General features: G+C 47.1%; 1 protein-coding gene across 2 annotated transcripts in view; it reads left to right on the top strand.

Moving 5' to 3' along the window:
* ATP9A (ATPase phospholipid transporting 9A (putative)) overlaps window positions 1–16,454 on the top strand; it is a 172,036-nt gene that overhangs the window by 74,039 nt on the left and 81,543 nt on the right. For both annotated transcript variants that reach the window (XM_024352113.3, XM_009437420.5), the window contains exons 7-9: window positions 969–1,063; window positions 4,490–4,570; window positions 6,168–6,243. In XM_024352113.3, the coding sequence (XP_024207881.1) occupies window positions 969–1,063; window positions 4,490–4,570; window positions 6,168–6,243 (252 nt within the window). The remainder of the gene's footprint in view (window positions 1–968; window positions 1,064–4,489; window positions 4,571–6,167; window positions 6,244–16,454) is intronic.

Below are 16,454 nucleotides of genomic sequence, written 5' to 3'. Positions count from 1 at the left end.
TTTCATTATGAATAGAATTAAAGTACAAGTAAAATTTTATACTAATATGTAATCAGGACAGGAGGTAAAAGGCACTAGATTAAAACAGCCTTTGAAAAACTGCAGCTTTGTCTTTAAATTCGTTCTTGTGTCCTATTTAGTGAAAACAGAGCATTATGGAGTAGGGCCCCTGACATGCTCTTTTTTTCTTGAAAAAACAAACAAACAAGCAAACCAAAATTATGAGTGTTCTACATTAATAGTTCTCAAAGACTGAACTGCAGTGGCAGTGAATGGGGTATGTTCTGTATCTGATGGAGTATACAGCTGACTACTTGCACGGATCTGTATGTCAGACTGAAAGATACACCTCTGAAATGTGCCAGCCCATAATGACCTAGTGCTTGCCTGGATCGATCAGTCCTGTTCTGAACTCTGTGCACGAATCAGCTCTTTAATTGTCACAACATCTCTACAGGGTCAGTGCTGTTCCTATCTCCACTTTTACACACGAGGAAACTGAGGCTCAGAGAGGATAGGCAACTCTCAGGGCACAAAGCTATTACGTGGCAGAGCCTGGACCTGCACTTAAGTGGTTTGGGTCCTGAGAAGGTGCTGGCGATGCCTGGCCAGACGGCTCGGAATGCTGGTCACCCTGTGCTCGTCCCCGTTCTATCTCCCCATTGAATCTTTACAGCAAGCTTGCGAAGTCTGCGTTTCTCCACATTTTACAGACACTAAAGCTTGACAAGTCCAATAAACTAGCTGGGGATCCCACTCAGAGGGAGTGGCGGAGTGAGGATTTGAACTCTGAGCTTTTTGACCCCAGAGCTTATTATGGAAGAAGTAGGAGATAGGATATGTATTTTCTCTTGTGGTCGCTGGCCATTGGTTGGCTCTTTTTACAAGGACCAGAGCAGACGCTGCCCAGAGCTGCCAAGGGAAGGGTGCTTGAGGTGCAGGTGACGGCACCCGACTTCCTTCCACAGGGTCATGCTTCTTGCGGACGGATCAGCTGGATGGGGAGACGGACTGGAAGCTGCGGCTTCCCGTGGCCTGCACGCAGAGGCTCCCCACGGCCGCCGTGAGTAGCTTTCCCTGCAGAAGCCCATGCGGGCAACCTGTCTTAGCAGGGTTCTCAAACTCAGATACCTGGGGGGCCAGGCATGGGATGGCAACTTGTGAAGTGGGGCCAGTAGGGGAGCGTGGGGTCCTGGAGAGCCCCTGGGCCTAGTTGGCTTTCCTGACGTGACCAAAGCAGACCCCGAGTGCAGGGAGTGAGCTCTCCTGCGGGAAGCTAAAAACCATAAGGAGCCTTGCCAAGGGGCCTCACCAAAATTGAAAAGGTAAGCCAGAGCATGCCATTCCTCTGCTCAAAACCTACGAAGGTAGGCCAGGCTCAGCGGCATGCACCTGTAGTCCCTGCTCCTCAAGAGGCTGAGTCGGGAGGATTGCTTAAGCCTGCGGATTCGAGGCTGCAGTGAGCCATGATTGTGCCTGGGAATAGCAACTGCACTCCAGCCTGGGCAGCATAATGACACCTGTATCTAATAAAAGTAATAACCATAAAATAAAAAAAAAAACAACCCTCCAAAGATTTCTCATCTTACTGAGAATCAGTTCTGCGGTGCTTGCTGTCGTCTTCAGCTCCTTCCCATTTGTCTCTCTGCTGAGGCTCCGACCTCAGTGCCTGGCCCTCTCTCCTCTGCCTACCAGCCTGTCGGGTCTGTCATTCTGTCCCTGGATGTTTACTGTTGCCATTTCCTCCACTGGGAGCCCTCTGATCCCTGGCGAGTCTGCCTGGCAGGGCATCTCCACACTCCACTGAGCTTTTGCTCATGATTCTCCTTATCGGAGAGGCTCTTTCTGCCCACCTCTCCCTGCATCCCTGCTTCACTCACTTCCAGGCAGCATCCCTGCGGGTGGGTTCTTCCTGTTGTATTCTCTGCCGTATCCCCAGTGTGTATGATGGGGCGCAGGCCCTGGCTGAGAGGATGGCCGCAGTAGTTGGCCATGTGTAACTTAAGTGCCCGGTGAGTGGCATGCCCCACTGTGGTCTGGAAGGATGAAGTGGAACACAGAAGCTTCCCCTGTGCTCACGTCACATGGATCGAAGCCAGTCCTTACTGTGTCCCCTGAGGGAGGAGGAAAGTTCCATGTCTTGGCGGGATTGACGTAACAAGAAATGTAGCCACCCTATGAATGATTTTTCATGGATAATAAAAAGTGAAATAACACCATTATTACTGTTAATTTTAAACCAGGAATTTTATTTTATTATTTATTTATTTATGAGACGGAATCTTGCTCTGTCACCCAGGCTGGACTGCAGTGGCATGATCTTGGCTCACTGCAACCTCCACCTCCTGGGTTCAAGCAATTTTCCTGCCTCAGCCTCCTGAGTAGCTGGGATTACAGGCATCCGCCACCACGCCCGGCTAATATTTGTATTTTTAGTAGAGACACGGTTTCACCGTGTTGGCCAGGCTGGTCTCAAACCCCTGGCCTCAATTGATCCACCCGCCTCAGCTTCCCAAAGTGCTGGGGTTACAGGCATGAGCCACCACCTCCCAGGGGCTCTCCAGGACCCCACGCTCCCCCTCCAGCCCCACTTCACATGATGGTGGCTGCTACAAGTCCCCAGGGGCTCCTAGACAGTAGTTAGAAACTCACTGTTCTAACAGTGACTGCTGCTCCCCCTGACTGTACCTGTCTTACGCCACTTCACATATGCTGCTTTGAAATGTAGTTTTTGCCAAGATCTTTCACTTTCGGGCTTTCTTATCACCTAAGGTTGACTTCTTGTTTGCTTTTTAAAAAATTGTGCTAAAATACACATAACATAAAATCTACCGTCCTAACCATTTTTAAGTGTACAGTTCAGTGGCATGAAGTACATTGACGTTGTCATGCAGGCATCAGCCGTGTTCATCTTCGGAACTTTTTTCATCTTTCAAAACTGGAACTCTGGACTCATTAAACAGTAACTACATTTCCCCCTTGGCCCAGCCCCTGGCAAGCATCTTTCTGTTTTCTGTCTCTATGAATTAAACTACCCTAAGTTCCTCCTATAAGTGGAATCACCTAGTTTTTGTCTTTTTGTGACTGGTTTATTTAACTTAGCATAATGTCTTCAAGGTTCATCTGTATTGTAGCCTGTGTCAGAACTTCTTCCTTTTTAAGGCTGAGTAATATTCCATTGTATGGACAGACCACACTTTGTTTATCCATTCATCCACTGATGCTTGTTTGAGTTGCTTCCACTTCTTGGCTATTGTGAATAATGCTGCTACGTACATGGGTGGACAGATGATCACTTCAAGTCCCTGCTTTCAGTTCTTTTGGGTATATAGCCGGAGGTGGAATTGCTGGATTATATGGTAGTTTTCTGATTAATTTTTTGAGGAAGTGCTGTTTCCACAGCTGCTGCACCATCTTGTGTTCCCAGCAACAGTGCACAGGGCCTCCACATTCTCCACATCTTCATCACACTTGTTTTTGTTTTGATAGCAGCCATCCTTATGGGTGGGAGGCGTTCTTACTTTTTTCAGCTCTTCCCAGAGGTTTATACAGAGTAGATGCCCAGTAACCATTTGTTGAATGAGTATTTTCTTTTCTTTTTTGAGACGGAGTCTCGCTGTCGCCCCGGCTGGAGTGCAGTGGCGCGATCTCAGCTTACTGCAACCTTCACCTCCTGAGTTCAAGCGATTCTCCTGCCTCAGCCTCCTGAGTAGCCGCAATTACAGGCACGCGCCACCGTGCCTGGCTAATTTTTTTGTATTTTTAGTAGAGACAGGGCTTCAACATGTTGGCCATGCTGGTCTCAAACTCCTGGCCTCAAGTGATCCGCCCGCTTCGGCCTCCCAAAGTGCTGGGATTACAGGCATGAGCCACTGCACCTGGCCTGAATGAGTATTTTCAGTGGTACAAACAAGTCTTGCAAGCCAGAATTTAGCAGAGGAGGGTCTGCCACTTTCCAGGGTATTCATAGGTGTGTGGCATCACCCCATCAAGTCTGGAAAGGGCTGAGTAAACAGAGAAACAGGGGTCTTCACTGTAGAGTCTGTCAGGGTGCTTTGAGATACTGTATGCTGCGACTCCTCAGGGTTCTTCACTGTAGCGTCTGTCAGGGTGCTTTGAGATAGTGTATGCAGCGACTCCTCAGGGTTCTTCACTGTAGCGTCTGTCAGGGTGCTTTGAGATAGTGTATGCTGCGACTCCTCAGGGTTCTTCACTGTAGCGTCTGTCAGGGTGCTTTGAGATACTGTATGCAGCGACTCCTCAGGGTTCTTCACTGTAGCGTCTGTCAGGGTGCTTTGAGATACTGTATGCAGCGACTCCTCAACTTACTTAACAGAAGACTTTCCTCTTCTTTCCACCTCCCCTGTGATTTTGAGGGGCCATTTGCTGTGTGTGGGAAATACAGTTGCTTTGGAAACATAGTGGATGCCTCCTGAAGTCTTGCATTGTGAACTGACTTTGACTCCCAAATGTGCCTTCTGTTGAACAGGACCTTCTTCAGATTCGATCGTATGTGTACGCAGAAGAGCCAAATATTGACATTCACAACTTCGTGGGAACTTTTACCCGAGTAAGTGAGCTTCCTTCACATGGGATCCTGTCACCAGGAGTGTGTAAGGGATGAAGGCCAAGAAGTACTGACAGTTCTTTGTCAGGAAGTTGTTTCATGCCAGGTGGGGACATAAAGAAGGCACCACCTTGAAAGCCAGCGTATTGTTTCTCAGTAAGGTCGACACAACTGGAATTTTCTTCCGGCCTTGGAACAGCTTAAATGACCTGACAACTTAGAGGAAGCATTTGCTGCAATTCATGTGAACGCTGGCGTCTGAAAGAGTTTTTCTTTCTCTGTCCTTCAGATGGATCTGTGTCCTCTGTTGTTTTTTTTTTTTGAGATGGAGTCTTGCTCTGTTGCCCAGGCTGGAGTCCAGTGGCACCATCTCGGCTCACTGCAGGCTCCGTCTCCCGGGTTCACGCCATTCTCCTGCCTCAGCCTCCCAAGTAGCTGGGATTACAGGCGCCCGCCACCGCGCCCAGCTAATTTTTTGTATTTTTAGTAGAGACGGGTTTTCACGGTGTTAGCCAGGATGGTCTTGATCCCCTGACCTTGTGATCCGCCTGCCTTGGCCTCCCAAAGCGCTGGGATTACAGGCATGAGCCACTGTGCCTGGCCTTTTTTTTTTTTTTTTTTTTTTTTTTTGAGACGGTCTCCTTCTGTCACCTAGGCTGGAGTGCAGTGGCGCGATCTCGGCTCATTGGAACCTCTGCCTTCCGGGTTCAAGTGATTCTCCTGTCTTAGCTTCCTGAGTAGCTGGGATTCCAGGTGTGCATCACCACGCCTGGCTAATTTTTTGTATTTTTAGTAGAGACGGGGTTTCACCATGTTGGCCAGGCTAGTCTTGAACTCCTGACCTCAGGTGATCCACCCACCTTGATCTCCCAAAGTGCTGGGATTACAGGTGTGAGGCACCACACCTGACTTTGTCCTCTTTTATTCATACAAATCCTATCTGCCATTTTCATAATTTTTAAGCCACTTCCAGACCTTTCAGAAGAGAAATTTAATTTGGATTTAATTTGTTTTAGGAGGCCTGGTGTGGTGGCTCACACCTGTAATCCCAGCACTTTGGGAGGCTGAGGTGAGCGGATCTCCTGAGGTCAGGAGAATTGCTTGAACCTGGGAGGTGGAGGTTGCAGTGGGCCGAGATCACGCCACTGCACTTCAGCCTGGGTGGCAGAGCGAGACTCCATCTCAAAAAAAAAAGAAATTATTTTAGGAATATGGGTCAACAGGTTTCTAGAACCCATATTATATTGTCCACATTCTCTTTCTATAAGCCACAAACAAAGCTGGCCTGCAAACAGCCTGATTGGTTTGCTTTTACGTTTTGATTCTTACCTCATAAAACATTTTTCAGTGCTAAGAGGCCTGCGCTTCTTAAATCACAGGCCAACTTTTTCACGTATTTCTGTGGGGGATGAAAACCCCAAGGGCAGTAGTGGAAGAGCTTGGCCCTCCCCTCGTGGTGGAGCCGTTGGCTTCCAAACTGGGCTTCCAGTTTTATCGGTGGGAGCCTGTCTTTCTGTCTCGAGCGGACCAGGCTAGAAGCAGCCTGTGGATTCTGGGGAAGCTTTGGGGGGTGAATGTGTGTCCGTTTGGTCTTTTCCAGGAAGACAGCGACCCCCCGATCAGCGAGAGCCTGAGCATAGAGAACACGCTGTGGGCTGGCACTGTGGTCGCATCAGGTGAGGCGCCATTTTGAGGAATGTGGTAGCAATTTGAAAAGGAAAGAAAATCCTTTTGTAATTAGAATAATCATCTGTCAGTTGGAAAAATGAGTGCTCGGTCAAATGGCATTTTCCACTTGTTCCGACACCTCCAGGGAATTAAACTAACATCTAATTGCAGTTCGGACACTTAGAGACGCCTGGAGGAGAAGCCGGCGTGGCCTGTGGACCTTTCTGCAGCGTCCACGCTGGCAGTAGCTCTAATTGCCTCTTCAGATTGACATTCTAATCTGTACCAGAGCGGGAGGCAGCCTGGATGTTCTGGCTGGAGGCTGTGTTTGTAGGGTATGTCGCGCTGGGACTGCCAGCACCGGGGCCCTAGGAAAGGGCATGGGCTTGAGCTGGAGCTTCTGTGTTTAAACACCAAGAGGAAGTGGATATTGGTGCCTTTCTTTTTCTTTTTCTCTTTTTTTTTCTTTTCCCTTTTTTTGAGACAAGGTCTTACTCTGTCACCTAGGCTGGAGTACAGTGGCACAATCTTGGCTCACTGTAACCTCCGCCCCCCGGGTTCAAGCGATTCTTGTGTCTCAGTCTCCCAAGTAGCTGGGATTATAGGCCTGCACCACCACGCTGGCTAATTTTTGTATTTTTAGTAGAGATGGGGTTTCACCATGTTGGCCAGGCTGGTCTCAAACTTCTGACCTCAAGTGATCCACCCACCTCAGCCTCCCTAAGTGCTGGGATTACAGATGTGAGCCACTGCACCTGGCCCATTGGTGTCTTTCAGTGCTGGGATGACACTGATCAGGACTGCATGGGCTGAATATGACCCCCGATAGCAGTGGTTAACATCAGCGGCATGCAGCCCATGTGTCAGGCCCTGTGCTGGGTGCTTATGTGTGTTACACACTGCACTTAACCCTCCTAACGGCACCATGAGGGTAGATACTATTATTCATATTATGCCCATTCTGCAGATGACGGAACTGAGGCTGAGTGAGGTTAAGTAACTTGCTCTGAGGTCACACAGCAGGTAAAAGGCAGAGTTGGAACTTGAACCTAGGCATTTTGCTCCAGAAACAGAACTTACTGTGTAGCCATCACTTTTCTTACATTTCGTGATATCATTAACTTAATAGTATAGTTAGTATTATAATTCTACTGCTGGTGACTTTCTGTCTTTACTATTAGATGAATCAATTTTTTCCTCTCTTCAAACATAGTATTCTCCACTCCCCACCATCAAGCCGTTTTACTCTGCTGGTTGCTTCTCTCTTTCATTCATTCATTCATTCATTCATTCATTCTTTCTTTCTTTCTTTTTTTTTTTTTTTGAGACAGGGTCTCATTCTGTTGCCCAGGCTGGAGTGCAGGGGTGCAATCATGGCTCACTGCAGCCTCGAACTCCTGGGCTCAAGCAGTCCTCCTGCCTCAGCCTCCCAAACAGCTGGGACTACAAGTGCATGCCACCATGCCCAGCTAATTTTTAAATACTTTTTTAGAGATGGGGGTCTGACTCTTGCCCAGGCTGGTCTCAAACTCTCAGACTCAAGTGATCCTTCTGCTTCAGACAAAACGCTGGGATCATAGGTGTAAACCACCTTGCCTTTTCCTTCTTTGTTGCTCTCTAGTACAGTAGTAGACACTCGATTAGGATCCTGTGTGGCAAGGAGAGGGAATGAAGCAGCACAAACTATCCCTGGAGTACCGTGTGTCACCATCCACACATGCACTACTTAATACAAATAGGCAGAGGTGCACTCTCCCTTGAGGTTTTTTCTGCTACATTTTATTTCCACTGCCTGCCTTTATTTTCATCATACTTTGGTACGTCTCTCAGTCCCCCTGATGACTAAAGAGCGAGAAATTCTGCACGGTCATGCCTGGGCCACGCCTGGGCACAGCCACCCAGGGGACGCAGCATGCAGACGTTCACATCCTGCCCCTCCTTGCCACTTTCCACCCATGTCACCTGAACGAATTTTTTCTTGCTTTCAAGTCATTTATTAACAAATAATAATTAATTACTCTTTTTATTCTTTGATAATTTGACTGAAAAATAATTATCTCATTCAGTTTGAATTTCCTGGATTACCTGGCAGGTGGTCGTATTTGCACCTGTCTCTTTTGTTTCTTTGTAAGTTACTAGTTGGCTTAAAAAAAAAAAAGAGTCTCTCTGTGGCTCAGGCTGGAGTGCAGTGGTACCATCTTGGCTCGCTGCAACCTCCGCCTCCCAGGTTCACGTGATTCTCCTGCCTCAGCCTCTCCAGTAGCTGGGATTACAGGCATGTGCAACCACCCCTGGCTAATTTTTGTATTTTTAGTAAAGATGGGATTTCACCATGTTGGCCAGGCTGGTCTCGAACTCCTGACCTCAGGTGATCCACTTGCCTCGGCCTCCCAAAGTGCTGGGGTTATAGGCATGAGCCACCGCACCCAGCCTACTGTTTTAATTTTGATTTAATTGCAAATATAGTTGAATGTCTTTCTACCTGTCAGCTAATTCTTAATATTCTGGTCTATCTACTTTCCTTTGTGGTTCTTCTTTTTCTCATTACTTTGTTAGAATGCTTTATAGAGGAAAGAATATCAAACTTTCACTTTTTGTGGGTTATACATATTTTTTCAGTTTTTTGTTTGTTTTTTGTTTTTGTTTGTGATGGGCTTTATTTTCTTTTACCATATAGAAATTTAAAATTTTTTTATTGCCTACATTTTCTTTTTTTTTTTTTTAATTATACTTTAAGTTCTAGGGTACATGTGCACAACGTGCAGGTTTGTTACATTTGTATACATGTGCCATGTTGGTGTGCTGCACCCATTAACTCGTCATTTACATTAGGTATATCTCCTAATGCTATCCCTCCCCACTCCCCCACCCCACGACAGGCCCCGGTGTGTGATGTTCCCCACCCTGTGTCCAAGTGTTCTTACTGTTCATTTCCCACCTATGAGTGAGAACATGCTGTGTTTGGTTTTCCGTCCTTGCGATAGTTTGCTGAGAATGATGGTTTCCAGCTTCATCCATGTCCCTACAAAGGGCATGAACTCATCCTTTTTTATGGCTGCATAGAATTCTATGCATAGTATTCTATTCATTTTCTTAATGCAGTCTATCATTGATGGACATTTGGGTTGGTTCCAAGTCTTTGCTATTGTGAATAGTGCCACAATAAACATACGTGTGCATGTGTCTTTATAGCAGCATGATTTATAATCCTTTGGGTATATACCCAGTAATGGGATGGCTGGGTCAAATGGTATTTCTAGTTCTAGATCCTTGAGGAATCAACACACTATCTTCCACAATGGTTGAACTAGTTTACAGTCCCACCAACAGTGTAAAAGTGTTCCTGTTTCTGCACATCCTCTCTGTCACCTGCTGTTTCCTGGGTTTTTAATGATCACCATTCTAACTGGTGTGAGATGGTATCTCATTGTGGTTTTGATTTGCATTTCTGTGATGGCCAGTGATGATGAGCATTTTTTCGTGTCTGTTTTTCTTTTATTTTCTTTTCTTTTTTCTTTTTTTTTTTCTGAGACTGAGTCTTGTTCTTGTTTCCCAGGCTGGAGTGCAGTGTTGTGATCTTGGCTCACTGCAACCTCCACCTTCCCAGGTTGAAGTGATTCTCCTGCCTCAGCCTCCCGAGTAGCTGGGATTATAGGGGCCCGCCACCACGCCCAGCTAACTTTTTTTGGATTTTTAGTAGAGTTGGGGTTTCATCATGTTGTCCAGGCTGGTCTCAAACTCCTGACCTCATGATCCACCCGCCTCAGTCTCTTAAAGTGCTGGGATTACAGGCGTGTGCCTATGTTTTCATAAAAACAGGATGGCTGTTGGAAGGCCATATACATTTTATGTTTCGATTCACCCAGGAAACTTGCCTCTTCTTCTTCATGCTCCTGATAAACTTAACTTACATGTGTATCTAGCCAGCAGTGTGTTTGGCTTTCTAATTTTTGCCCATGTGATAGACATTGAACAAATTTTAGCATATTGATTTGCCTTTAGAAAAATTATTTGTGCAAACATCTTCCTTTATGTTTACTATTTATTTGTATTTTATTTTATTTTTTTATTTTTATTTTTGGAGATGGAGTCTCGCTCAGTCGTCTGGTCTAGAGGTCAGTGGCACAATCTTGGCTCACTGCAAGCTCCGCCTCCTGGGTTCATGCCATTCTCCTGCCTCAGCCTCCCTAGTAGCCGGGACTACAGGCGCCCGCCACTACGCCAGGCTAATTTTTTTGTGTTTTTAGTAGAGACGGGGTTTCGCCGTGTTAGCCAGGATGGTCTCGATCTCCTGACCTCGTGACCCACCTGTCTCAGCCTACCAAAGTGCTGGGATTACAGGCGTGAGCCACCGCGCCCAGGCCTGTATTTTCTTTCCTTTTTTTTTTTTTTTTTTTTGAGACAGAGTCTCACTGTTTCACCCAGGCTGGAGTGCAGCGGTGCGATCTCGGCTCACTGCAAGCTCCGCCTCCCGGGTTCATGCCATTTTCCTGCCTCAGCCTCCCCAGTGGCTGGGACTACAGGTGCCTGCCACCGCGCCTGGCTAATTTTTTGTATTTTTAGTAGAGATGGAGTTTCACCGTGTTAGCCAGGATGGTCTCAATCGCCTGACCTCGTGATCCACCCGCCTCAGCCTCCCAAAGTGCTGGGATTACAGGCATGAGCCACCGTGCCTGGCCGTATTTTCTTAAATATATGTGTGAATGACCACTTTGTGTCCTGTGCCCATTTTTTCTGCTTATAGGTTGGTTTTAAAAAAATAATTTGTAAGAATTGTTTATGTCATAAGAATATTAATATTTTATTTGTTGCCTTAATTGCAATGACGGTTTCACTTGGTCTCATTTGTTTTTTGGAACTAAAGTTTGCAGTTTTTATCTAGTCAGACCTGTTGATCTTTTTTCTTTTCAAGACAGGGTCTTGATCTGTCACCCAGGTTGTTGTGCAGAGACATGATCAGGGCTCACTGCAGCCTCGACCTCCTGGGTTCAAATGATTCTCCCACCTCAGCCTTCTGAGTAGCTGGGACTATAGGCGCACCTCACCACGCCTGGCTAAGTTTTTGTATTTTTTGTAGAGACAGGGTTTTGCCATGTTGCCCAGGCTGGGATCTTTTGTTTCTTTGTGGTTTCTGTTTTTTGTGTCATGCTAAGAAAATTTTCCCTGCTCTAAAATTATAAAAATATCCACTGACTTTTTTTGGAGTGTTTATATAGTCTTACATTAAAATACTTGCTTTAAGGAATAGAGTTAGGAGAACTAACAGGCAAGGGAATATTACCTCAGGTCAGACTCCAGGCTCCAGACTCTTAGGCCCAGTCTGTGTTTCTGGCCCCGTGTGAACAAGCAGCCTTATGGGGAATGAAAGTGTAAAACGAGGCTGGGTGCAGTAGCTCACACCTGTAATCCTAGCACTTTGGGAGACCAAGGCAGGAGGATTGCTTGAGTCCAGGAGTTTGAGACCAGCCTAGGCAACATAGTGAAAACCCATCTCTACAAAAAATAAAAACATGGCCAGGTGAGGTGGCTCACGCCTGTAATCCCAGCACTTTGGGAGGCTGAGGCAGGTGGATCACAATGTCAGGAGATCGAGACCATCCTGGCTAACACGGTGAACCCCGTCTCTACTAAAAATATAAAATAATAATAATAATAATAATAATAATAATAATAGTCAGCTGGGCGTGGTGGTGGGCACCTGTAATCCCAGCTGCTCAGGAGGCTGAGGCAGGAGAATCATTTGAACCTGGGAGGCGGAGGTTGCAGTGAGCTGAGATAGCACCACTGCACTCCAGCCTGGGCGACAGAGCGAGACTCCGTCTCAAAAAACAAACAAACAAACAAACAAACATCCAGGTGTTGTGTTGTGTGCCTTTGGTCCTAGCTATACAGGAAGCTGAGGTGGGAGGATTGCTTGAGCTTGGAGGTCAAGGCTGTAGTCAGCTGTGATCACCAGTGTACTCCAGTTTGGGTGACAGAGAAAGACGCTGTTTATTATTATTATTTTTTTGAGACACAGTTTCACTCTTGTCCCCAGGCTGGAGTGCAATGGTGCGATCTCTGCTCATTGCAACCTCCACCTCCTGGGTTCAAGCGATTCTCCTGCCTCAGCCTTCTGAGTAGCTGGGATTACAGGCATGCACCACCACACCCGGCTAATTTTTTGTATTTTTAGTAAAGATGAGGTTTTACCATGTTGGTCAGGCTGGTCTTGAATGCGGTGACTCAGGCCTGTAATCCCAGCACTTTGGGAGGCCAATGCGGCTGGATCATCTGAGGTCAGGAGTTTGAGATCAGCCTGGCCAACATGGTAAAACCCCGCCTCTACTAAAAATACAAAAAATTAGCCGGGTGTGGTGGTGCGTGCCTGTGATCTCAGTTACTCAGGAGGCTGAGGCAGGAGAATCACTTGAACCTGGGAGGCAGAAGTTGCAGTGAGCCAAGATTGCACCATTGCACCCCAAACCTGGGCCACAAGAGGGAAACTCTGTCTCAAAAAAAAAAGGATACAGTGAAAAGCAACACACTTTAGAGCAGAGGATGTCTGGGTCAAATGCTTGTCTCTTTGGGTGGAATAAAGAGGCGTTAAAGGCAATGAGAACAAGATGGGGTTAAAGTTGTCATGTCCCGTTGCATCTGGCATAGGCAGGGCTGGAAATTCATGACTACCTGTCATGTGCCCATCTCCTTACTAGACAGCCACGTGAATAGGACGTACTTCATTTTTTGTGGACAGTTCACCATTCTTCTTTTCTAAACCTTCTGTGGAAGGATAGTACATACACAGAAAATCCTAAACATAGTGCTTGGTGGATTTATATTTTTTTCTTTCCAACTTTATTTTAGGTTTGGGGGTACATGTGCAGATTTGCTACATGGGTAAATTGCATGCTGCGGGGGTTTAGTGTACAGATGATATTGTCACCCGGGCAGTAAGCATAGTACCCAATAGGTAGTGTTTTCTGATCCTCACCCTCCTTCCACCCTATGCTTGATGGATTTTAACACAGGTAACACATTTGTGTGACTAGCACCCAGATCAAGAAACAGGATATTACCACCGTCCACCCCCGAAGAAGCTCCCTCCACTCCCTTCTAGCTGCCCCACACTTGCCCAAGGGTAACCACCACCTTGGCTACTGAAAATGTTAGCATTTCAGTAATAAATGCATTTTCATATGCCTGTTTGTTTTTCATCTGGTGATTTTCTTCTCTCCTTGCTTCCTCCTTTTCATGCAGCAAGAGTGCACCTGTTCGGTGCTGAGGTCCATTGCCAGTCCCAGCACTGTGGTAGTGCCTTAGGAGACAGATGCATGTGCCCACAACATGGGATTTATAGTTTATTAGAAGTTTCGGATGGAGGCTGGGTGCGGTGGCTCACGCCTGTAATCCCAGCACTTTGGGAGGCTGAGGCGAGTGGATCACTTGAGGTCAGGAGTTCGAGACCAGCCTGACCAACATGGTGAAACCCCATCTCTATTAAAAATACAAAAATGAGCTGGGTGTGGTAGCGTGCACCTGTAGTCCCAGTTACTTGGGAGGCTGAGGTAGGAGAATTGCTTGAACCTGGGAGGCGGAGGTTGCAATGAGCCGAAATTGCACCACTGCACTCCAGCCTGGGCGACAAAGTGAGACTCCTCAAAAAAAAAAAAAAAAAAAAAGAAATTTAGGATGGGCTATAGAAGAAATGGGAGAGAGTTTTATGTATTTCCTCCGAAACCAGTAAAAAGGAAAACAGTTGAGCTGAGCTGCAAATGCAGAGAAATCTGAGGTGGAAGGAGCAATGTTGGAAGGGCTTGTCAGTCTTAGTCTCAGAGATGAGCAATACTAATTAAATCTTCACTTATCACTTACTTTTAATTGATGAAGTGTTTTGCTGCCATTCTCTTAACTTGGTCTCATAACATTACATGAGGACCTTCAATGGGATGAGGCACTGAGTCTCAGGTTAAGCAACTTGTTCAAGGTTACATGCCTTGGAGAAGTCATCTCCTGGGAGGAGGAGAGTGGAAGGCATATTGGCATCTTGAAGAAGAAAGATATTTCAGACAGTTCATGGGAGATGCCTTGTGGAGTTAAAGATACATTTTCCCTTGTCTGAATTCCTCTCTGTGTGCTCGGTTATTTTGGGGGGAGGGGTGCGGTAGGGGAGGGAGAGCACAGCAGTGATCTGATGGCATTGCCTGCCCTGCCTCTTAGTGGGTATATGATTTGGAGTCAGTATGAGCAGCTGGGCACTGACTGCTTCCTTAATTGGCCTCAGTTTCCCCTGCATCTCACTGAGTAGACATCTAATTGCCCTCTGATTCTAATGTAAACACAAGCCATTTCCTTCCAGTTCTCAACGCCAGGAACAGCCAGCAAGAGTCATCTTAATTATGTGAGATTTCACTTCTGTGTTCCCTATAGGCTGTAACTCTTGCCTCTCGGTTAACAGGTCTGCTGTTATCTGTTGGAAGTTTAAAAAACATAAAAAAGCTTGCCAGGCAGTGCTGAGGTCCGTCTGTATCAGCTGGCATTAATCTGTAGAAGATGTGGTTGCCATGGTAGCCAATGCAGGGCTGCAAGGCTGAGGCAGCACAAGAGTGATGGATAAGGGAAGGGATGGAGGAGGACCAGGAGCTTGGCAGAGAAGGTGGCCTGGATGTTACAGAGCCCAGGTTGAGGAACAGCCACCTCTTAGAAGGTGAGAAGAACTGGTGCTCTAGCCCAGTTCTTCTCAAACTTTTAGTGGAGAGGGACCAGTTTGTTGGGTTTTCCCCCAATGTGTAGAAGATCGATTTGTGGTCCTGCCTCTGTGCATGAGTAATATGCAGCCACACTATGTGCACCTTGCCACAAGTTTTTTTTTTTTTTTAAGACAGTCTCACTCTGTTGCTCAGGCTGGCGTGCAGTGGTGCGATCTCGGCTCACTGCAACCTCCACCTCCTGGGTTCAAGCTATTCTTCTGCGTCGGCCTCCCCAGTAGCTGGGATTACAGGTGCCCATCACCACGCCTGTATAATTTTTATATTTTTAGTGGAGATGGGATTTCACCATGTTGGCCAGGCTGGTCTCGAACTTCTGACCTCAAGTGATCCACCCGCCTCAGCCTCCCAAAGTGCTGGCAATACAGGCGTGAGCCACCGTGCTCAGCCCACAACAGTTTGATAGTGCCTCCATGGTCTATACCCCATTTGATGAGACGACTACTCTGATCACATGCTCGAATATTGCAGCAATACTTAATTGCTATAAAAATTTCCAAACGCTGATTCTCGGGTTCAGCATTTATTTTGTTGTGAATGAGGAACAAAGGGGTCACAGAATAGCCCTGACCCCAGGCAGCACCACACTGTTCCAGAGAGTCAGTTAGAACTCCGTGAAATGCCTGACCATGACCTCTTGGCCTTTTGGAGAAACCAGATGGACACTGGCTGGGAGAATGGAAAGGGCTGCGTGGCCTGCAGGCTGCAGAGGGTGGGAGTGAAGAGAACCTTGAGAGCAAGGAGGGGCTGCAGAGGTGACAGCAGGGGAAGGAGGGGATCAGAGGCCTGGGGGTGGATACTTTCGGGTCAACAGTTACAAATTGGGCAGAGGATTTAAAGGAGTGGATAGTGGCGGATGGGGACCATGGTGAGCTCAGAGCACGTGCCTGTCTAAGAGGTGGTTGTTCCTCAGCACTCCCTGGGTGTAGCATGAGGAACGTGGACTCAGTGTCATCAGATCTTCCACTCTTCCAGGAAAAGCCAGAGATCTCTTTTTTTAGAATTTTTTTTTTCTTGACAGAGTGTCACTCCGTCACCCAGGCTGGAGTGCAGTGGCGTGATCTCGGCTCACTGCAACCTCCGCCTCCCAGGTTCAAGCAATTCTCCTGCCTCAGCCTCCCAAGTGGCTGGGATTACAGGCATGAGCCACCATGCCCGGCTGATTTTTATATTTTTAGTAGAGATGGGGTTTCGCCATGTTGGCCAGGCTGGTCTCAAACTCCTGACCTCAGGTGATCCGCCTGCCTCGGCCTCTCAAAGTGATGGGATTACAGGCATGAGCCACCGTGCCCTGCCTCATTTTTTTTTTTTTAGATAGGCAAGCTCCTGAATTTAAAAGTGGCCAGTTATTCAGAACCTTGAAAGCACCGTGCAGACCAAGCCAAGGCGCATCCGGTGTGTGCGTCCTCTCCGGTGGGTGGTCTCATTGAGGATGAGGCTGTGGTTTGGATCCTGTGGAGGCGGAGCCTGTG

This window comes from Pan troglodytes, chromosome 21 (assembly GCF_028858775.2).
Source record: "Pan troglodytes isolate AG18354 chromosome 21, NHGRI_mPanTro3-v2.0_pri, whole genome shotgun sequence".
Classification (NCBI taxonomy): Eukaryota; Metazoa; Chordata; class Mammalia; order Primates; family Hominidae; genus Pan; species Pan troglodytes.
Note: the sequence above shows the minus strand (reverse complement) of the source record. Positions and strands in the feature narration are given on the sequence as shown.